Source organism: Python bivittatus, unplaced genomic scaffold (assembly GCF_059951505.1).
Source record: "Python bivittatus isolate LINGU-HERP-01145 unplaced genomic scaffold, Pbiv_v1 ctg000280_np1212, whole genome shotgun sequence".
Lineage (NCBI taxonomy): Eukaryota > Metazoa > Chordata > Lepidosauria > Squamata > Pythonidae > Python > Python bivittatus.
In genome coordinates this window covers 1,649,937-1,673,877 of record NW_028277066.1, presented here as the reverse complement: position 1 = coordinate 1,673,877, position 23,941 = coordinate 1,649,937, and the positions used below count along the sequence as shown (strand labels likewise).

The following is a 23,941-nucleotide window of genomic DNA, read 5'->3' as shown; positions in this document are numbered from 1 at the left end:
GAAATGTTGTAGGCACTAAGAAAAATAAGACTTTCTTAAAAATATAAGAACTCGCATGAGATAGCAAAATCACAGGAGCACTGGGAGATCCATTGGGAATGTGATATTCTGGTGGCGATGTTGCTGAAAATGTCAATAATATGGGAGGGTGGGGACCAGCCATAACCATCAGGAGACAATTTACAGTTGGAAGTGACTCCTATTTTGCTGTCACTGTAAATACAATTCATTATTAGCCATTCCATATCAAGTTACTAGGAGAATCTAACCAAATCTGAGCTGGCCAACAGGAGCTGAGGTGCTGAAGATATTAATCTCTCCTCCAAGATCTCATACAAGGAGTTGGAATCTCAGGAGATGTGGCAATTTCATGAAATTTCCACATTACTATTATTGTTATTGCAATTACTAAATTTACAGGTTCTGCAGATGCTATTTAAGAATGTCTGTGCTATGTGAAGAGGAGGAAACTTTAGTTTGACAGACATTGTTGCCTTAGGCTGAGGACCAAATTCCAGGATGAAGGCCGTAAAGGTAGACCAGGGCATTCGCGGCACTCTTCAAAGAGGACTTCTCACCCAGATGATGCAGGAGAGTTGGCTGGGAGCCCATTCCTTGGCTGCACCCTGCAGAACAATTACTTTCTCTCCACCACTGAACTTGTAAGTACCCCCTGTCCACTAAATCACTCAGTTTGGGGCTCAAGGGATCTGTATGATTTGTTGAAGGCTCCATTCCTTTAGTTAGACTCCAGCTTGTTTAAAGTCACATTCTTTAGTGAAAACATACATTTTTTTTTTCTTTGCCCATCAGGTGGAAGTAAGGAAGAAAAGATGGGGATGGGCCTGTGGGGAGGGACATAGAGAGAGAATGCTTATGCTCTCGACCATGAATAATAAAGAGGAGACATTTATGAAAGTAGTGGCCTCTAGCTTTGATATTTGATGAGATGTGTTTTTATGTACCTCTTCTGCTCGGTGTCTGATTCCCTGCCGGCTCTCTTCTGCACCTATTCTCTCCATCTTGGAGGCATAAAAGATTAAACCTATAAAAAGAAACATTTCCATGAATGTAATTGCAGCAAGAAGTGAGAGAGAGGAGGACAGAAGGGGAGAGGTGAAGCAGCCTTTGCTGGTTCCAAACTCACCATCCCTGTGGTGACCAGTGCCGGCCAATCTCATGGATGCAAGGAGATGGTATGTGAGCATCCAAGGAGGAAACATGGAACTGGACCTTGGTGGCATTTATTTCCTTACCCAAGGAGATCGGCAGTGCCAACTCCAGGTCAACCTGCACTTTTGATAGAGGTCAGAATTTGCTTGCGCTCAAGGTGTGTCCAGATAAGTCTGCTTCCAGTAGTCACTTGGGCCTTTCCAAGATGAAAGGGAAGAAGAAAAACAAATACCTACTCTCTTTAAAGAGCTTTTGTTTTCTTGCAAAAGCTGGGGCATTCTCATAGCTTCAGAACTGTTCCAATTAAAACAAGAGGGAAAAAACTGCATCCTTCTATAGATATAGGTTTTCTCCTACTTTGGAGCTGTGATGGTGCTGTTGGAAATGACTCTTTTGAATGAAATAAAATGAGAGAGAGCTTCTTCTGTCTTCCACCGACCAAGGAAACTGGACACCCCATGATCAATAAAAACACTTCAGTGGGATTTTATACATCCAAAAATTAGAGGTGGTTGGCCTGTTTTATCCAGTAATCTTTAAGGGAATCCTTGTTATGGTACAAACACCACTTCTATACCTGATACAATCCAGATTGTGTTTCTGCAAGATTCTCCCTTTTAAGACCAAAGGAAGCACAAATGGCTTAAATGCCATTTGGCTTAAATGCCACTTTTTAAATGTTTTCCTCTCCTTTTTTTCTGGATTTTAACCCTTTCATGAAGAATTCTTGGAAATTCACATTTTTTCAGCCCTTCTGTTGGCCTAATAATAATTTTGCCTCAATTGGGATTTTAGGAATTTTTTCTCTCTTGCAGTCAACCTGATGGCTTTCTATTTTTATAAGGCCAAAAATATTGACAAAACTGCTAAGCTTTAGCCTATGTTTGTTGTTTTAAGTATTACTACTCTGGCATCAGCAGGTGGCGGTAGATGGCTTTGTCTGAGCTTGGAAGCTAAGCAGGGTCAGATCTGGTCAGTCATTGGATGGGAGATGAGCAGGGAATGTTGGGATTGTTGGCTCAACTACAAAGTAAAAAAAAAAATCACCAAGAAAACAGTGACAAATCACTTCCATGCTGTAGCCAAGAAAATTACATAGACATTTCCATGAAACCCTTCGAAGCCAAGTTTGATCTGAAGTCTTTATTATCATTCACACTTCACCATATCTTCCTGATATGTTTGCATGCCAAGTTAGAAATACTGAGCTAATTAAAAATAAATGAGACATATCTTTAAAAAAAACAGGGCTTCAATCATATAGTCACAGCTGCCATCTTGATTTTGTCAACCACCACACAAATGTCCCCATGGGGATCAGCTCAGTTCAAATTATAGCCCAGGGTTTCTCAACCTTGGCAACTTTAAGACGTGTGGACTTCAACTCCCACACGTCTTAAAGTCATCAAGGTTGAGAAACACTGCTATAGCCCCTATAAATACTTTGTCTCAGGGCTATAATCAGTAAACAATTTCAGTGCTACAATGAAAAGTGGACGGTTTCATAAGTTGCATTTTATCAGGGAATATGTGCCCAGGGGGGCACTTGTTGGGTGGGGCTGAACCATGTGATAGGAGGAGCCAGAGTTTTAAGTGAGTGGGGCTATCCATACTCTTTCCACTGTTCCTTCTTTTTTGCACCCTCTTCTCTGTTCCTCCAGCAGCAGGCCACCGAGGAGGGACAGAGAATTCTGTCTGATCCAAGGACATCCACAGAGGGAGGTGAACAAAGTCAATATAGCAGCTGTGACTGCACAATCAAAGCCCACCCCCTTTTAATCCGTTACCTACGTAAAAAGAGGAGGGGCTTCAAATTCACAATGATGACCATCATCTTGAGATTTTTCATGCCAGCTGTGGATGTCCCTAGTGGGATCCTATGCACAGGTTTGTTGAAATTTGGACAAGAATCAGATGAGTGACCAAGGGGGTGTAGGTGGCCTTCTCTTATCCTAAGAGCATTGGGTCCTTTCTCCTTCTCAAGTTAACCAAAATCTGAGCATCTTCCAGGTGTCATGTTAGAGCAGAAAGCATTCAATGGGGATGGAAGAGGGAAAGGAGGAAAAAGATTATTTCAATATGTCACTGCTTTGGGTTCCTTTCCAGCATACTGCTTCACATCTGCATAGTGATCTTTGCTCCAACTTACTTTCTCAGCCCCAGTGCACTCTTGTTCCCATCCCAAAATGAACCAGATGTAGAACAATTAGAAGGTATCTTGCGTTATTAACTGGCTGACCATCAGCTCTTCAGATGAGGTGCCACAGAATGTTCAGGGACATTCCAGCTACTCAGAAGTTTGTTCTTCTCACCTTCTAGCAGCACTTAAACACTGAAGAGATTGGCGCTTTGGCAGAAAAAGTAGTATTGTGATGTGCTGATAAAACTGGAGATATCATTCTTGGGTAATCATTCTTGGGTAGCCCATTGGTATGGTTCATTGGGACTAACGTATCAGCCACTTTCCCACAACTTCTATGAATATTGTGAATTCTCCATCTCTGGAGGTTTCTAAAAAGAGGTTGGACAGCAACTTCTAATAGATGGTTTAACTGGTTTTCCTGCATATTGTAGCAGGTTTGACTAGATGATCCTTGTGATCCCTTCTGACTCCACAATTCTATGAGGACCCCTCCCCTCTCTCCCCCCCCCCCCAGTTATGAACTTCTACAACAGGGAAAGTGGTAGAAACCAACCTACCATTTTTCCTGCAACAGCTGATTCAATGTAGTTCCAGAAAACTAGAGGACTTAAAAGAATAGGTGGCCTCTCAAAAACCAGGTCCCTCTACCAGTGGTGCTAACAGGGTGCAGTATCAGACATAAGTCCTGGGTGTTTCAGTCTAAAAGCCCCCTTACTCTTCTTTTTTTAACCAAAAAAAAGTAGAAATCATGTTCTGTCTTTTTTCTCCAAGCCTAACTGCAGTTTGGTTCTGCAAAATGGTACGTTTAGAGCCTGAAATAAATTCTCATCCTAAACATCTGGATGTTCATCCTTTATCAGTTAAGGAATACCCCCTTCACCAGTTTACCAAAAAGCCATGAGGAAGAGGCTGGGAACATCTCCACCTTAGAAACCTGGGAAACAAATTGGATTCTAAAGGGAAAACAACCTAGTTGCTGAGGGTTCTGTAACTTAACCCAGGCCTTCTTCAATAAATTTTGGCAAAGAAATGCTAGAAGAATCTGCAGGTAGGACACAGAAAAACTTGAGATTCCGCCACACTTCTCATTTCTTTTAAAGGCAACAGTAGAGCAGAAAGAAAGGAAGGCTAGCAAGTCAACCATTCAGCCTTGCCAGCACCCTGAAATCCATATCAGGTAAACAAAGGGGGAAACACTTTTCAGTTTTCACCCAAACCTGACCGTTGATAAAGTGTTGGATTATGAAATTATCCATCCTGATGAAATATCAAGTCATCTCTGGTCATGGACAGAGTAACATGGATAGGCTTTATGTTCCCTCAGTACTGGAGTGCAACATCTAGCTCCAAATGAGCAGCTCAGTTTGGAAAAGAGATTGGATTTGGATTTTGGGATTGATTCGGAAAATCCAACCGCATGACGGTGGACCTTCAAACCGGCTTCTGCCGGGCTTTTTGCATATGCCCAAAACAAACCCCTGGGTCCACCTCTGTTTGGACCAATGCAAAGGCATCTGATTTAGTTGGACCTTTCAAATGGCTTTCCTTGGAGATCCAGTTTGGAAACTTGAGTGGATTTATCGAGTCAAATCACCTTCCGTTCCAATTTCCAGCCAAATCTCACGAGGGCATTGTGGTGGTGGGGAAATGGAGGCGTGAAGGCTAGGTAGACACAGCCTTGAGCTCCTGGCAGAAGGTACATCTAACAAATAAATAAATATTCCTACAGCTATACAAGAAATCAATACTGTGGATGTCTTCTCTGTACACAGATTTTGTGGGCCAAAGCAAGGTAGAGTACGTCTGTGTAAAGTTCAGCCTGAGTGTGAAAGAATAAGGAAGGAACTTCAAGGACCTTATAATTCAACTTATTAGTAGAGCTCTCCAGATCCTTTGACACATGGGCTTCATAGTGTGCGGAAGCATTTATGAAGCACATCTTTTGAAATCCTTGGCTCAGCTGCTTTGCAAGCTGGTGCTGGGGTCTCCACCCATACAGAGGGCCTATTTTAAAGGCAGAAATCTTAATTTGGAAATAGGAGTTTAAAAGACAGAACAAGGCACTAGAGATATAGAGATGATGTTGTACGGCAAGATTGCTGTTCTATCCGGTTCAGCCCCCAAATTTACCCTTTTTCTCCAAGGTCCTGTTTGATGCGCAATAAACAACGCTCTTCAGCTTAATTGAAAAGCTCATTGCAATGGTGCTTAAGCAAGCATCTTACAATCTGCTGCTTCTTGAGCAAAACGTTCAGTGCAAATTAAAACCCGAGGTGAAAGTGAAGACTGTTGGTTCTCATTCGTTATCTGGACTTCCTTCTGCTTCCTCAGTGAAATTAATCCCCCAAGGCTGTTTGAAGCTCTCGCATTCTCACACCCATGTACTAAAACCGGAACAAGGGGAAACCGTTTTCATGAGAGAGGAAAATCTAAACTGGGTTATCATGTTAATAAATAAATAAACGCAGCATCTACATTTGTTGAATTAATAGCATTTGTTTAAAAAAATGAATGAATGAATGAATGAATGAATGAATGAATGAACGAACTAACGAACGAACGAACTGGTAGAAACTCTCTGAGGGCTGTAATGGTATGTGGGAAAGACCTTGGGAGACTGAGCCAAGAAATGCTGCCAGGGGAATGGTCAGATAAGAGACAGCATAGCCCACAGATGGATAATGGATGGGGCAAGAGGCTCAGAAGGGATCATCCCTTGTTTCTTGGGCTGTAAAGGAGACAGTGGGAGATTTGTACTTTCAGACTTGCAAGATTGATGTCAGCCTTACCAGGTAGTCAGGAAACATGATCAGATGAGCTAATTCTACTTTAATGTAAAGCTATATTAACAGAATCTTGCAAGTCTGAAAGTCTTCCCTAGGCAGCATCTCTTTGCCCCATCTCCCAAGGTCTTTCCCACATACCATTACAGAGCTGAATATGCCACTTTCATCTCCAGGATGATACCCAAAACCACATTAAATGAATGAATATTTTCATGTGTTGATAAATATTTAGCCTAAGTGCCCTAGTGGCAGGAAGATGTGAAACAGTTATCCGCAATGCTCCAACATCATCTCCTACCAAGATATTGTAAAAAACTGAAAAGGCAGCCTCTTCCTGTAAGCGGGAATCTGATTTCCCACAATGCCATGGAGTGATGGTGTGTTCGGGGCATTATGGGTCATTAAAATGATGGGGATCTTCCAAACCCAATCTCCTGAGATGTAGGATTGAGGGTTCTACAGCTCTTCAGGGACACCATGTGAAAGTCTGTGGTCCTGTTTACACCACATACTTAATTAACCCATTTTCTGGCACTGAACCATAGACTGTCCCCCATGGGCTGGATTCATACAACATGCTAAATCACAAAAAAATTCAGCAAGGCTTCAAGTAAACGAGCTTAGCATCTCGGGTGAATGCAGCTGCTAGGCTTGTAACTGACCTGGCTTAAGCATGTTGCGTGTATCTTCAACCCGATTCTCTCTGCCTGAAATTTCACGTCAGCGATTAAGTTGCATCTCAGCCATCTGCACCCTGCCTGTCCCTTTGCGATTAGGCTAAGCCACCTTACAAGACAGTTGCAAAACTAACAGAGATGTCATGACAATCTGGGTCAATGTATGCGCTTTGCCACATCTTGCAATCGATCTCGTGAACGAGGTGTAAGGGAGGAACACGGGCGCTAATGCAGAATTTCGATCTGTCGCTGCTCTCTTTCTGGAGATATGATGATATTATCAATTGCGGTGGGGAAGTGTATATTAATTTAGTTGATTTATAGCTTGCCTTTCCGCTTAGCTCAAGCAGCTAGCAAAACTCCGTTTGCCTCTTAAAACCAAGATTTAGGCTTTTCTCCTTGAACCACTTTCCAATGCCCTGCAACCCCCTTCTTTGTTTTGGTTTTCAAGTCTTTGATTTCCTGGGAATTTTCGTTTTTGCCTTCTCTGTGGGCCAGCCCGAGATCCTGAATGGATGCCTTGTGATCAAACCCGACGAAAGGAATTGATTTGAGAGAGGAGGATTTGAAAAAGGGACAAAAACATTAAAGCAAATGCTTGATTGGCATGGTCAAATGGAAGAGAGAGAGAGAGAGAGGGGTTGAAACTTGGTTTTCTTTCTTTTTTTAAATCTCTCTTGTAATTTAAGACTCTAACCATGGACTTACATTCCCCAATCTTCCCTTTTTCTTACACCTTACCTACTAAAGGAGGAAATCTTGATTGGTAAGTGGATGCTAACCGCAAGCTAGCAGGATATTAATTATTAGAGGTCACGCAGAAATATTCTACAAGGGGGAAATGGTCTTAACACCATTAACAGAGCAATCTATGTCTGCCTTCTTTCTCTAGAGGAAGTTTTATTTTTCAGTTTGGTTTGGTTTTCCTTATTTCTTTATTTTTTTCCCCTCTCTCTCTCTTTCTCTCTCTCTCTCCCCCTCTTTCTCTCTCTCTGTTTTTAGTTATGATGTCAAACTATTAACATTTGTTGGCTGGATTTTCTTTACTTCATTTCTAAAAAGTCATATTCAGTTTCGGTGGTTATCATCCTATTTCCTTAACAGGGAAAGGTTTTAAAAGATAATCATGTCAGCAGACTCCAGCCAAGGTTAAACCTTCACATACTTGTATGTATTAAAAAAAAAAAAAAAGATTAGGAACATTGACCTAGATAAGTATGGTCCCATGAACCTAGACACCAGATCCATCTTATCAAAATCCCATATCCATTTTCCCAAGACCTCACATTCATTTCCCAGGTCCTGGAATGATGTGCAAACTTCACTGTGTTAGTTTTCAGGGTGGTGTTTGCAACTGGGGAGAGCAGGAATTATTAAGGTGGTGCTTCTGATCTACCCCAAGCCATCGGCTGCTAATGTTCCAAGCCATAGGTGATGTCATACAATTTCACATGATGGCTTGGGTGCCCCACCCTAAAATTGCCCCAAATCTCATGAGGTTTTGCAAGATCTGTAGAGGAGTACAGAGATGGCCTTGAAGAAGGGATTCAGTACCATTATGTAAACCTTAACTTAGCCCAGAGAGACAGTAGGAGGTGAGAAAGAAACTCAAGATTGCCCTGCCTTGATTCTCTTGATGTCAGCCCTTCAAGGTAGATCAGACTAGGAATCCAACTCTCTTCATGAGAACTAGGCAGGGTCTTGTCTGAGATGTTTACTCAGGTTACATACCTGCCCCAGACTCAGACCTCTTTTATCTGACCTTTGTCTAAGTAGTGACTTTTCCTCCAGTACGTCAAGGCCATTCCCTTTTCCCTCTACACTTGAGTATAAGAGGGAAGAGAGAGAATCTCTGTCAAGCTTTCAAGATACTGTTATTATACCCGATAACAATAAGAGTTCCAGTAGTCCATTAGATAGTTCATGTCCTTCCTGAACTGGTCTACCTTGGAGGGCTGACAGAATACAAACCCAGCAAACTGGGCTACAGCTTATGCATTACTGATTCCGGCAGACGTGTTCAGACAACTCTTCCACTGCGGTTGAGTGGAACCTCCAGAAGTTCTTAAATTTGGCTGGATGGTGCCAGTAGGATTTTTGTACCATTTTGTCTGATTTCTAAACTAGATGTCTTTTTTCTTGTGACAATCTATTTCTATTGCTTCTTTTTGTCTCTTTTAGTTTGCTTAAGATTTTTTCTTAAATTTTCTTAATCTCCTTTGGTTTCTACATTTAAAACAAAAAAATACACAGAGACACTTTTTTTCAACATGGACCGCATGCTTTTAGTATTCTTTGCATGACTTAAAAACCTTCCAATTATATCTGGGGGAGAGAGAAAAAAAAGCAACATGTGCATTTCTTTCTTTCAGGGAGATGTGGTTTGAGTTCAAACTCTTTTCTTTGTTTTCTTTCTTCCTTTCTCCTTTCTTCCTTCTGCTTTCTTCTTTCTTCCTTCTTTTCCTTTGATTACGGACTGTGCATCATAATGGTAAAAAAATAAAGACATGAGAATAGCAAAATAAAAAGGGTGAATTTGACAAGCAAGTGAATAGGGCCCAACGTCTTACACGCATTACCCCATTCTTGGGATTTTTCTTTTCTTTCTTGTTGTTAAGTCGATTAAACACTGGGAAAACATGGCTCTTTTTGCTTACAGATCTCAAATTCTGGGTCGGCTGCTGGCCTCTTTAAAAAAGCAGCGGGTCAGTTGGGGAATCGAATCAAACAGAATGGAGATCCCCACGAATATGACTCGGGCAATGCAACTTCTTCCCCTCCGTCTATTCAGACAAGCACATCCAGGTCAAAAGGCAGCCAAGAAGCGAGGGGTCAAACCCACAATGGCTTCGCCCGGGCCTTCTCTTCTGGGAAGGCCAGCAGTGTCAGCAGTCCTGACTCGGGGAACTCATTCCGCAGCTACAGCTCCCAGTCGAAAGGACCAACTTTGGAAGAACCAAGCCCATCTCCACTGGGTCTGTGCAAAGATCAAAAGTAAGTAGTCATCTTCATGAGATACTTTCCATCTCCAAAGTCCTGTGCAACCTCAGAAATCTTTAGTTTTGTCCCCCAATTTGCCACCAAAAGGGTTACAGGTAATCCTCATTTAGCAGCCACAATTGGGACCAGCAACTTGGTCATTGAGTGAAGCAGTCGCTAAGTGAAACCACAACCATGCTTACGATCTGACTTCAGCTTTCCATTGCTTTACAGACCTGCGAAGGTCATCAATGCAAGGACTGGTCGCAAGGTGACTTTTTCATCACCATTGTAACTGAACGGTCGCTAAATGAGGACTACCTGTATTTTTTTAAGTTATAAAAGTTCAGGGGCGTCTGCAGAAAAACAGGACATGTTATACCCAGCCCTGCCCTATGGTGATGGCATTGCACAAGCCCCTCTTTAATATGCCTGCATTGTGATACCAGTGTGAGGTGCATCATAACATCACTGTGAAAGTTCATCTTGTTCCTTGCTTACTGGAAAAAAAATCAAGCTATCCATCAAACTTCAAGCTATGCCAGAATAGGAAGGTAGAGGTATGAATGCTACTTCTACTATTGATACAAGGTTACAGTAACAGTCTCTTGCAAGTCTGAATGTGCTTCTCCCCTCCTTCCCTTTATCTTCATGAGAACTAAGGAGGGTCTGGTCTGAGACGCTTTCTCAAGTTACATTTCTGCCCCGGACTCAGATTTCTTTTATCTGACTGTTGTCTTGGTTGCAGCTCTTCCTCCTGTTCCCCAAGGTTATTCCTTCTTCCCATTAAATCCAGTTGACTTGTTCTCAATTATGGGTGAAAGTAGATCGGCTACAGCCTCCTATCTCTGAACTGATTGTTGCTGACAAGGAATAATTAACATGCCATTTTTAATTTTAGTTATTTTTGCTACCCTCTGCTTGCTTTTTAAAAAAAATCTGGAAATCAGGGTATGTCAGTTGACCTCATTGGCTATAAGTTCATTGCCTCCCTTAAATGACTTAGGGTTACTTGCCAACCCAATAGCGACATGGGGAAATGGAAGTGCTGATCAAGAGTCAACAAGAAAGAGACTAGAGAAAGTTGGGAGATAATAATTTATACCCAGAACACCCCAAATTCAGTCTCTGGCATGAGCAATGCTTGTCAGGGTTTTGCTAGTAGCTAGAGGGCAGGAACACAGAAATGTAAACAGGCAATTGACATTTGCAAGCGAGTACAGGAAATGAAAGGCCAGATTAATGTTAGGAAGAGAGAAGTGCAAGAGAAGACACTGCATCTGAAGCCAAAGGAGATACATCTGCAATCAGCTTTAATGGGTCAATGACTATCAACTGTTTTTAAAGGCTACCATTCTTGAATTACAATAAATATATTGTCCATAGCCACGTTGTCTTGAGTCTCTCAAATTCCAGGTTGTGCCTGCCTTGGGGGTCCTGACAATCATCCATGCATTAGAAGAAAGGCATGAAATTTTAAACAAACTACTAACATAAATCTCTATCAACAGGTCAGATAGCATGAGGTTTTTCAGCATAGGTCATCTCTCAGGAAGACTTGAATTTGGATTTCTGCACTGAGCAGGAGTTGGACTAGATGGCCCCAAGGGAACTTTCTCATTCCAGGGTTTTATGATTCTAGTAGGAAAGTCCCCCTTCCCCAACATTGATTTTGGATTCCCTGGGTACCAGGAAGGTCTAAAGCTGCATGTTACCTCCAGCTCACTTTTTTGTATCCTCTGAAGCTCACTGCCCTACAGCCTGGCTACACTGCTAAATTTCAGTGGTGAGATGAAACATGACTGTGGTTTCTTGCCTCTTTGTGGTGCAAACACACAAAAAAGTTATATAGCATCACATAGAATAGGGAAGGAAGGAAGGAAGGAAGGAAGGAAGGAAGGAAGGAAGGAAGGAAGGAAGGAAGGAAGGAAGGAAGGAAGGAAGGAAGATCCTAGCCTTGTTTGTGTGTGTGATATGGCTTCCCTGCCTTCTGTTCTATCAACCATAGCCTCCTCACTACAAAAAAGTTGAATATCCTAAAAGGAGCTCCTAAAAAAATCTCCTAGCTCCTAAAAGGATGCCTCATCCTTCCTGAAGCGTACAGCTAAAATAGCTAATAATGAAGTAGATGGAGTTTTCTTTTTTTTAAAGCAGTGTGTTACTGTTTTAGATGGAGTAGAAAGTACTTTAGAAAGTATTACTCCAGCTAGAACCTTGGGAACATCCTTTATAAAAGGATGGTCCCAAGGTTCTAGCTGGAGTAATACTTTCTCACAGGTCCCCTGTAATCTAGAATGATTTCCTTTTGGGAAAACTTCTCTTTTCAGTGGAGAGGTTTGGCCATCTCTTGAACCTCTTGGAAAGAAGAAGGCCAGCTTTGTATCTCCACCATTTTCCAGCTCTCCACTTCAGCCATGTCTTCGAAACGAGTCCCCTTCTAGCAGGTCATCTCTGGACTCTAGCCAATCCGATCCCTTACGTCACAAGGCAGGACGGAGATCCTCACCAAGCCGGTCATGTTGTTCATCAGAGACAAGGTGAGTGGTCTGCTGGGCAAATACAAAGACCTCTTTCCAAATAACTGCGCTGATTGGTACCTAAAGGCATGCCCAAAATGTGCCACTTTAAAAAAAAAAAGTGTAACAGTGGCTTCCATAGAGATATTTTCCATGCATTATTCCAAAGAGATCTTTTCTTGTAAAATTATAGAATTTTAGAGCAGGAAGAAGCCAATCTTCCCACGAGATTTTAGTGAAAGGGCTCCTATCACACAGAGGAACATGCAAGTGTTTGCTTTATTATTGGCGTGTTGTAATGGTGTAAGTAACTTTTCACTTCTTCCATCGTTCAATTGAATCTATTGCTTCATTTCCTGTTCTTAATGTTTTCATTGATTTTGTAATTACTGAAGTCGTTTTAATGTTTTCAGCAACTTTGCAATTATAGAAACTCAAAACCTGAAACAATTGGGTGAATTAGAAACAATGACCGCGGCAACATAAATGCAGCTATGCCATTGGGGTTTTTAAATTCTCTATACTATTCCCAATCAAACCAGCTAAGGCTGCTGGGCAAAGCCCACGTGTGTGTCATGAGTATCATAGTGTCTTCCCACTCCAGTTCTTCTAGCACCTAGTCCTAATATCAGACATGTTCCACTTCTGATTTGTAGTGATGGTTAAGAGCTCTCCTGATTAGGAGCTACGGACAGCTTTCCTCTCCATGAATATTTCTAATCTCCTTGGAAAGCCTATCAAGATAGTGATAATCATTACATTTGGTAATGATGGGTTCATGGCTTGGTTTATTATTTACTTGCTTTTTTTTTTTTAATAAATTTTTTATTTTTTACAACAAACACAAACAAACAATAACATAAAAAGCATAAAAAAACCATCTTCCATTTCAAACCGTGTGTCAGCCAGTTACCGATCATTTGTGCCATCCTTTCATAATCTTCACTCATCATTTATATAAAATCTCATGTCATCTATCCAACACATATTTATATATTTATCAGTTATCAATTATTATTCATTTGTTACTAGTCTATAACACCAGCTTTCATAATAAGATTTATATCATTTTTATCCATTGATTTTATATATATATATATATATATATATATATATATATATATATATAATAATTTATATCAGTTTGTCAAGTTTCTATTATATAATTTGCTGATCTATTACATTACTATATCTTTTCATCCAACCATTGATAAAACAAATCCCATATCATATCATAAAACAAATCCCATATCATTTCCTACTAAAAGAAGGAAAGTATTTCATAAATTAGAGAAGTTAAAGTTTGATATAATTATTTACTTGCTTAAGGGTTTTTGTATGCTGTCCATTCCTGGAAACTCTGGACAGCTAACATTTTTTTTAAAAAATCACCAAGCAAAAGACACATACACCTCAATAATGTGTGTGTGTGTGTACATGTGTGTGCGCCTTTGACTCCAAGGCGCATCTTAACTCCTGGTGACTGCCTGGACTAATCCCTGCCATTTTCTTGGCAAGATTTTCAGAAGTGGTTTGCCCTGGCCTTCTTCCTAGGCTAAGAGAGAAGGACTGGCCCAAAGTCCCCCAGCTGGCTTCATGCCTAAGGCAGGACCAGAACTCACCATCTCCTGTCTTCCAGCCTTAACTACTGCATCAAATTAGCTCTCTCCCAACAATAAATAACTCCACACAGTGTACAAAAATTATACAAAATGGAAAAATGTACAAACACATGTGTCTGCTCAAATCAAATCTTCAATGACAGCATGCCCTTCTCCTGCACTTGCTTAACTGTCTGTCCTCCTGAAACCCAGAAGAGATGGAGGGTAATGCATCTCCATAGGGAGGGGATTTCAGAGCATGGGAGTCGGTTTCCTGGAGTTCTCTGAGTATTGTTGTTTTCTTGCAGACGTTTCATTACCAGGCTAGGTAACATCATCAGTGAAGTGGGAAGTGAAGTTGCCGGCTGGTAGAGTTTTCTGACTGTTTATGCAAAGGCACTTGCCTTGCCAGTCTTGGCTGGTTGGTTGGTTGGTTGCCAGCTCCTCAAGGTAGTCCACAAAAGAAGCACCAACCAAGAGTACTAACACTCCCTTTATTGTAAGGTTACAGTGACAGAATCTTGCAAGTCTGAAAGTATTTCTCCCCTCCTCTCCTTTTATTCTCCAGAAAACTAGGGAGGGTCCCTTCTGAGATGCTTCCTACGCCCCTTTTCCTTCTGTGGACTGAGATACTTTTTGCATGTCTAGTCTGTGGCTCTTCCTCCTGTCTCCCAAGGTCATTCCCACCGGTCATTACATTGGTTGAGAATTCCTTGATAGGGTATTGTTTCTTTCCTGGTTGTTTATCCAAAGAAACTTCAGGGTAAACTAAGCAAACTTTATTTTGGCCAAAAACCAGCATCAACAATGCAATATAAAAAGGGTATAGAAATATAAAACTATAATATGAAATGGAAGGGATGATATAGGTTCACAAGAACTTTCATGGGGAATCTGGACCTAAGTGAGAATAAGATTAAAATATGGCTAACGTTTGTATGTTCACAAAAACCCCATATAGATAAATAAATAAATAAAAAGTGGTATGTAAGACAAGCAAATATACATATAAACACCTAAAACAAGTAGGTATAAAAGCAGTTGCCAAAGGTGGAAGGAAGCAAACGCATAAGCAAATGAAGAAGCAGAAACTTAAGAGAGAAACTGTTTTGCTAACCTGTGGTAGACACCAGCATCTTCCTGATTTTACCTGCTACCACCCAGAATTTTGCCACATTGTATGCTATGGTAGGACAATGTGCTGTGGGTTCCTTCTTTGACTTTTGGTTATATCCTTTAAATGGTATTTAGTTGGGGCTTATCTCTATGAGTCTGTGGATGGCTGATGTATCAGAAGGCCAAACGTCCTGGAATTCCCTAGCCTTTTTTGATTTGGCTTGATCTAAAGTATTGACAGTGTCCCAGTAGAACTTGTGGTTGACATTGTCTATGGGCTGAGAGACTAAGGAATTTTCATCAGGCCTTCTGACTGCCCGTTGATGTTCTTAGGTGCCTCCTGCCAATCTTCTACCTGTCTGTCCTACATAATGGCTGTTACAGGCTGGGATGTCACTGCAAAATCAGAAGCGTTTCATCTTCTTAGCCATAAACAGGACAAATAGCTAGCCAGCTGTGCACATCCCGGCAAACCAGGTCTGCCAAGAATTCTGAATGATCAGGAATAAACAAGCATGCTTATGCAAACATAATGCTAAAAGAGGATGCTTTAAGCCACAGTTTGGTGACAAGAAATAATAGTCTGATTTGCATATAATGTAAATCCATCATGGGTGGATTTACACATCTTCTAAACCAGAAGTCAACAAACCATGCAATCTTTTAATGCAATACGTGAACCTAGCTTCAGCCTGATCATCTTAGTTCCTCTTCTCAGGGAAAGGGGCTAATAAGCCAGTTTTGGGGATTTTTTTTCCTGTTCATTGTTCAGCATTATGTCTGATTTGGGATCTCTGCCTTCTCCCTCTCCTAACTCCTCTTGATCCTAAATCACAGTTTGTTCTCTTCTTATAGTCCTAACTCTTTGGGAAAGGAATAAGCCAGGTATTCAAGATATCATGCTCAACAAATCAGTTTAGAGGTTCCCAGTTTGCTTACTCATGTTACATTGCAGGAGGAGCCAAGCGAAAGAGATTGGGATAACATTTTCTCAGTCCTGATAAGCCCAGATTTTTCAGAGTTTCTGTTCAGTATGATATTAACATATTTTTAATTACCTAATGTCTTCCCCACCACTTGCTGCTCCTATTGTGTTATTTGTGTTCCTATTGTGTTATTTGTGTATAAATAATTCATTAGCAATAATTAGTGATAAAAGCATTTAAAATACTGGGAGGGAGGAAAGAAAAGAGAAAGAGATGGAGAAAGAGGGAAAGAAAGAGGAGGGGGAAGGAAGGAAAGAAGGAAAGAAGGAAAGAAGGAAAGAAGGAAAGAAGGAAAGAAGGAAAGAAGGAAAGAAGGGCAGTTTGGATCAGAAACAGATCCCACTCCCTGCCTTTCTCCATGGTGTCTTAAACCTCTCTTCTGTTTCCAGATTTTCTTCCCGTTCCCCTAGTTACTCGCCCAAATCCTGCAAGAGAGCAACTGGAAGCAGAATTTCAAGATCCCGACGGAGTCCTAGCTATTCTCAATATAGGGCTGGCAGGTAGGTCTAAATATCCCCCACCCAACTGACCACCTGTTGCAAACCCACCCACTGCCATGGGATCCATCTTGCTGCTTTCAACCCTGGGCTGTTGTAAGCCCAGGACTCTTGTCTGCGGGGGAATCCCATCAAGAGGATGCTCCCCACCGGCCCTTCAGTTCTTCCAAGGCCGTTCTCATGGCTCTTTTCCTCTTTCCCCTCCCATGTCCTCTTCCTTCTTCCCTTTGTTTCCCATCTTGATTACAAACGAGCGGGGCAGAGGATGGGTTCTCTCTCTTGCCGTAGGATGGGCAGGGGGGAAGCTCGGAATATGTCCATTCCATCTGCTGGAAGGTGCAACATGTTGACCACAATGAGCAATGCGCTGAAATAATGTTGTGGACTCCAACAAGCCATACAAGCCAACTTCTCAGGGTTGGTGGGCTACACTGTGGGCTCACCAGTCTTGGTTCCAAGCCCCACCATCAAGACAGTGAGCTGCCTCCAACCTCTCTGGGGACTTCTTTTCTCAGGGGCCGGGAACAAGATCACAATTATGACTCCAGCAGGAAGGAGTCCCACAGGCATCAGGACCGCCGCCGGCGCAAACAATCTTATTCCCCCATGAGGAAGCGTCGGAGAGATTCTCCCAGTCACTTGGAAGCACGGCGTATAACCAGGTGAGGGGGTCTTTCAGCTCCTCCCCTTAAACGTCCCCCTCTTTTGGGCAGGAACAGTGACCCATGGTGTCACATGGTGACCTTAAACTCCTCCTCGCCAGCTTTGCAAGTTTGTTATGCAGCTTCATGGAGGCAAGAAAACAGGTTATTTTGATGGGAAGAGACATAAATGGGATTTTATTCATGTGCCCGTGCGTGTAAAGAGAGACGGAATCAGAGTTAGAACCAATCGCGCCACAACAGTCTATACTATGCTCATCCTGATGACACATGCTTGGGTTTTATCAATTGTTTTACACTTCATGAGTCATTTGCACTGCCCTTTCAGATAAGTAATAATAATGATGATGATAATAATAATAATTTAATAAATGTAGATGCCACCCGACTCCCAGAGACCCAGTGTAAAGAACATCACAATCTTTTTTAATCCCCTCTGTTAGCAATGTTTGAGAGGTGAGTCCTTGTTTTCACATAGCCACAAAGAAGGATGGAGTAAAATAGGTTTGCAGAAGTATTATTATTATTATTATTATTATTATTATTATTATTACCCACAGGGAATGGTCAAAATTGTCTCAAGATGGCAGGCTCAAGATGACTGCAAGAGTGCAATCAAAGCTCCGCTTTTTTTTATGTGAGTTGCACACATCAAATGCAGGTCGCACTTATTTTCTAAGCCATCCAGAATCCACTGGAGTGGCTGGCTACATTAAATCTAAAAAATAGTAATAATAAAGCATGTGTTGATGTACATAAAAATCAGGTGGAGCTTTGACTGCATTGTTGCGACCACCACCTTGACTTTTTTGACCACATGGCTGCCCTCAAAGATAGCTCCACTTAAAAGCTCACTGAAGCCCAGTTAGCCACAAAGTTCATCATCAACATCATATATTAAATTTATATCCTGCCTGACTCCCAGCGACTCTGGGCGGTTTACAACTGCTAAAATGTTTAAAAACAAAGGACAATACCAAAACCACAAAAACAGCACAAGACAAAAGAACAACGATGAGAAAGAAATCAAGCTGAGAGAAGAACAGGAAGGAAGAGAAAGAGAAAGAGGAAAGAAAAGGGAAGGGAAGGGAAGGGAAGGGAAGGGAAGGGAAGGGAAGGGAAGGGAAGGGAAGGGAAGGGAAGGGAGGAAAGGAAAGGAAAGGAAAGGAAAGGAAAGGAAAGGAAAGGAAAGGAAAGGAAAGGAAAGGAAAGGAAAGGAAAGGAAAGGAAAGGAAAGGAAAGGAAAGGAAAGGAAAGGAAAGGAAAGGAAAGGAAATTCTCCCATGGTGACTTCTGAGAAGGAAGGAAGGAAGGAAGGAAGGAAGGAAGGAAGGAAGGAAGGAAGGAAGGAAGGAAGGAAGGAAGGAAGGAAGGAAGGGGGGAGGGAGGGAGGGAGGGAGGGAGAGGGAGAGAGAGAGAGAGATGAAAGAGAGAGAAGGAAGAGAGAGAAGGAAAGAAGGAAGGAGGGAGGGAAAGGGAAAGGGAAAGGGAAAGGGAAAGGGAAAGGGAAAGGGAAAGGGAAAGGGAAAGGGAAGGAAAGTTATAAACAAGCAGCTTCCGATCTTCTTCACAACAGTTACATTTATATTTTGCCCTCCTTCTCTAAGGCTGCAATGTCACTTCCTCCTTTCCACAGCCTCCCCCTTTTCACCATCAAAGCCATTCCCCCCAAGTTCCCTTTTTTCTTGTTTCAGCCAAAACAAGGGGGCAGGAACACCTCTTGTGGGGGGCAGGGGGGTCCTACTTGCAGAGAAAGCCTCTCAAGGGGACGGTGGGGACCACCTCCTGCCTCTGCTCCCACTCCTCTCGGTTTTCCCTCCACAGCGCCCGAAAGCGCCCCATCCCTTACTACAGACCGAGCCCTTCCTCCTCATCGCCCAGCAGCTCCAGCGTTTACTCCTCCGGGCACAGCTGCCTCAGTTACTCTCCAGCCCGGAGTCGCAGCTACTCGAGCGATAGGAGCAGCTGCAGCAGAAGTTGGAGCAGCAACGCCCAGAGCAGCCGGAGCCGGAGTAGCGGGGGAAGAAGCAGTCCGCGAAGCAGCAGCCGTAGTTCCGCCTCAACGGGCAGCCATGACAGTTTGCGGCATTCCTAGCTGGCCCGTCACAGTGGATTTCCATCACCTTCCTCCGCTCCAACCCACACGAAGGGGCGGCCTTCTAGGGAGGGCCCTCCATCCCTCACTCCTTGGAATAATGTAGCCTACCATGGCCTGTGGTAGGGGGAAGCTCTGAAAGGAAGGCCCCCACCCCTCCTTCCATGTCATTCCCTGCCCCCCCCCTTGTAGAAACTCTGCTCCTCACTCTGGTTGCATTCCCACCACACGCTGCCCTTGGTTCGGTGTTATTATTTCTTTGTGGCTTGGCTTGTTTGTGCCCACGGAACCCCTTTGGGGAGGGTGTCACTGAACGAAGGGGGCCGAGCGAGACCAAAGGTCAATTCCTGGGGTGCAAACTCGGGAATGTATTGTTGGAGAAGACCACGAAGAAGGTGAGTCTCTTGTTCTTCTACAGAAGGTTGAAACAACTCAACACCCCTCTTCATGTTGGGAAGCACATCCTTCTATGCAAGCCACAAATTGTCTGAGCCATATGGGATATGGAATCCATTCTCTTCCCGGTTACCTCTCATTGACTGGCTGTGTACAACCTGCTAGGCTAGGCCCATGTGGAGATGGGCCCTTCATGCTTCAACACAAATCCAAAATCTTGTCTCCCATTTAAATGTCCCCCTCCTTAACCCTGCCTTGCAAATGTGAAGGGAAGGAACACCTAACGGGGCTATACAGGTGAAATTAAAATAACCAGGGAGCCCATTACAAAATATTTACGTCACTTCTGAGCTGGTTCTGCCAACAGACTCACAACGTGCACTGAAAGCTGAATAGACACACTTGGTTGGTACCCATGGAGAAGAGGCAAAGGGGGGTAAGTGACATCACATGCGTCACAACACCCTCACACACATGGCACCACATTGTGTGACAATGATGTGACAAACTCACTCTCTTGTGCCTATAGCCAGGCTGTTCGCACAGCACACTTCCCAGCTTACCGAATTCATCAGTTTTCTGAGTTCACACAACGCATTGAACCCTAAACTAACTGGTGGAATGAACTCAACATTTTGTTTAAGACAAAAAACTTGAAAAGACCTACTCAAGGTTAACCGGAACCAAGCTCAGCATGTTTGTGTGAAAGCTTAAGGGTGTTCTTATGTAGGCCCCAAATGTTCAGATTTCCAGACTTTTCCAACATGGTGAACAGCTCAAAGCCATCCAGATACAGAACCAAGTCAAATGTCCATTTTCACAAGGAGAGAGAATCACATGACCCTTTAAACAGCAGCAGTTAAAAATAGGATGGCTTTTTCCCATTTTCGTTGAATTTGCCATCTTGGAGGTTGGTTTCTATGTGCTAGAAAGCAAATTGCTTCACTGGTTTGGGACATGCTTCGTTGTACTCTGGGGCCTGTGGCCATCACCTATGGAGTAAAGACAGAAGACGTGGGCTTTGTAAAACGTGCATCAATAGAAGCAACAATTCAATTTGTCTCCTCTTCTTGCAAGGCAGGATGGCCGAACAAATCTACACATTTCATCCTTCTCCCAATGGCCAGGCCACCAAGGTCTATGGGCCCCAGCAGCGGGGCTCCACTTAGAGGGCCATTCCAGGACACCTAACAATCCTTCACTTTGTTGGTCAACTCAGCATTGTTCTATGTTTCTTCTGTTATTTATTCATTCCTTTATTTATTATCTTTGCTATTCTGTTGGAATGCGTGCAAATGGTGGCCGGGTTGTTAACCGCCTTTAATTTATTGCTTTTTTTTTTTTTAATATTGTAATATTGTTATATTTTGGGGTTGGGTTGGCTTGGAGACCCACAAGCTACATCTCTGCCCACTGACTTCTTCAGCTGCCTTCTTCTCACCTTCCATCTCAGGAAAAAAGCAGGTTGTTTTTGCTCAAGGGTGATGCCAGCTAAGCGACCCTCCAAATTTGGCTGATCCTGTGGAGTCCTTGGGGTTCTCTGAGCTTGGTTGTTTTCTTGCAGACGTTTCGTTACCTGTCTAGGTAACATCTTCAGCACATTACCTAGATACATCTGCAAGAAAACCACCAAGCTCAGAGAACCCCAAGAACTCCACAGTTCAACCCTGAGCTACATAGATTCTCTTCTGCTGGCTGATCCTCTCCTAGGACAAATCAACAAGGATGTCTCCATTTTCGGGGCTATTACTCTCTTTGTTTTTTGGTTCTTTTGGGTTTTTTTTAAGTAATTTGAGCCATAAGGTAGCTAAGAAGAAGGGATCTAATAAAATACATCTAGTTTTTTAAAAATCGGGGATTCCAGGGCCAAACAATGTTTGCTGATTCTTAGATGTCGCTTTTTGCCCTTAAAAAGATCCACTAGTGGAAACAGCGTGCACAAAACACGGGATGCAGATGGGGAAATAGAAATATGATTGTGCAAGCCGTTTGGGTAGATAGGGTCAAAATCTGAACTTTGGGTAATTGCATCCAAAACGGTTTAAGTCAGTTGCCGTTATATGGTTTAGGAGTTGGGTGTTCATTTCACGTGGCTTCAAGAATTGGCTTCTTCACAGTTCCTTGTCTTAAAATTAAAAAAAAAAAATCATACAAATTGGCAGGGGTAGGGAAGAGACTAGCAGGGGTGTCTAAGGGTGTGGTCAAAAAAGTCAAAATGGTAGCCACAAAACATGGCAAGCAAACAAAAACCAAGTTAGAAAATAAGAAATAGCGAAAAAGGAAAGAAATGAGAAAAAGGGAGAACATAGTTATGCATTCCACCCTTCTTTCTATTGAGTAATTATCATCTTAATCTCTTCCCCAACCTCTTTGTCCCTTTTTAATCCCCAAATTGCAAAATCATCAATTTGATTTTTTTTTCTCTTCTTTCAACAAAAAGTCCAAAGAAGATTGAATGATAAAATTAACTGAACTTGCAGAAATGGCGAAGCTGACCCATCTGGTCAGAGAAAAAAACGATAAAGACTTTTTTGAAAGACTGGAAATCATCTTGACTTTTTTTTTAATTATAATTTTTATTTAAAAATTTTTACAGTAATAAAAGACAATCATACAGCATAAGTGTAAAGAACAAAAGAATGAAGAGAGAGATAACACAAGTAAGTGGGAAAAAAGTAAATAGAGAAAAAGAAAGAAAAGAAAATATAAAGAAGCAGCTTCTGATCTTTATAGCAGTTACAAATTAATCTCTCATCTATCCTAAGATTCTATCTTAATTCTGTTCTCCCCATATTCTGCCCTTTCTAATCCTCAAATCCATAAGTCATCAATTCATTTTTTCCCATTTTGAGCAAAAAGTCCATAAAGGGTTTCCAATCACTAACAAATGTACTTCTTGTCTTCTCCCTAATCAAACAAGTCAATTTTGCCATTTCTGCAAATTCTGTCATCTTCACCAGCCGTTCCTCCATTGTGGGTATTTCAGTATTTTTCCATCTTTGTGCATATAATACAGGGAGTCCCCGGGTTAAGAACACCTAGTTTATGGACATAGTTAAGAATGGAGCCTATGGTAGCAAAATTCAAGTTAAATACACAATCATTTGAGTTAAATGCACAATGGTTCGAGTTCATTAGCCAATACTACTTATACAGTATTACACAATAATACAGTTCCGGCTTACATACAAATTCAACTTAAGGACAGACCTTGGGAATGGAACTCGTCCTTAAACTGGGGACTACCTGTTATCAGGAACCATCTTGACTTTTTGGACCTTACCTTGCAGACCCCCCTGGAAGAGAGCAAGTAATAATGCAGAAATAACCTGGTTGGTACGAGCAATACTAGGGCATATCTGTTGCCACTTCCACCTTCCTGGAAGACAAACACCCTCTAAGACATGCTAACTTTAAGATGTATGGACTTCAGTTCCCAGAATTCCCCAGCCAGCCAACCATGGATCCTCAAAGACATGCTAATGATTGGCTATATACACCCCTTGCACTGTTTACAATTGGTCGGTTTGATTTTGGTGTGGTGTGATGTCTGAGCCCAGTTTTGGTGACTTAGCGTTATGCATGAACCAAACCCTGAGACAGTTTCTCAACCTCAGCCACTTGAAGATGTGTGGACTTCAACTCCCAGAATTCCCCAGCCAGCATGGCTGGCTGGGGAATTCTGGGAGTTGAAGTCCACACATCTTCAAGTGGCTGAGGTTGAGAAACACTGCCATAAAGGCTTGTTCAGCAAGTACCCTCTTTAAAAAGTCCTGCTTAGTTTAATGCACCAATGCAAATCATGTTTCTTCCTTTTGAGTTCCTCTGGCCTTCAAAGAGCAACCCATTATATTTCTTTCAAGGGCATCACTCCTTAAAGTTTTTTTTTTTAAAGGCCATCGCCCAACTCAAGAACAAGCTCCAGAGAGTTCAGCAGGGTTAGGCTTGCAGTCTCCACGTTAAAAAAGGCGAGTCTTCTCTCCGTTCCTCGTCCGTACAACAAAGAACATCTGTATGCAAGAGAGAGAAAAGCGTAGCCCATAATTTATTCTTTCTTTATTTCATTTATTTATGCTTTTAAACTAGAACAATACCATCGTGGGGACGTGGGGCAAGGGAGGGGTGAATCGGGGTTGCCAATGCTGTGCCATCTGGATGGCAAAGGGAGACAATAGGTCAACACGGTGGCTAGCAAGTTTAGGTGGCCACCAGCAGGTTCCTCTAGCATATTTTGAGAGCCTCTCGCAGATGCTTTCGCAAAATGGCTGCCTTGGCGAGTGTAGTCACTCCCCACCGCTGGGTGGCAACCATCCA

The 23,941-nt window shown here is 42.3% G+C and overlaps 1 protein-coding gene across 1 annotated transcript in view; it reads left to right on the top strand.

The window, feature by feature from the left end:
* The window catches only part of SRRM4 (serine/arginine repetitive matrix 4), a 109,646-nt gene extending 88,472 nt beyond the window's left edge, over positions 1 to 21,174 (top strand). The window contains exons 8-13 of the mRNA XM_088143160.1: positions 500 to 662; positions 9,439 to 9,773; positions 12,200 to 12,295; positions 16,367 to 16,477; positions 16,990 to 17,136; positions 18,961 to 21,174. Coding sequence (XP_087999286.1) covers positions 500 to 662; positions 9,439 to 9,773; positions 12,200 to 12,295; positions 16,367 to 16,477; positions 16,990 to 17,136; positions 18,961 to 19,231 — 1,123 coding nt within the window. The 3' untranslated portion in view covers positions 19,232 to 21,174. The remainder of the gene's footprint in view (positions 1 to 499; positions 663 to 9,438; positions 9,774 to 12,199; positions 12,296 to 16,366; positions 16,478 to 16,989; positions 17,137 to 18,960) is intronic.
* The last annotated feature ends 2,767 nt before the right edge of the window (positions 21,175 to 23,941 follow it).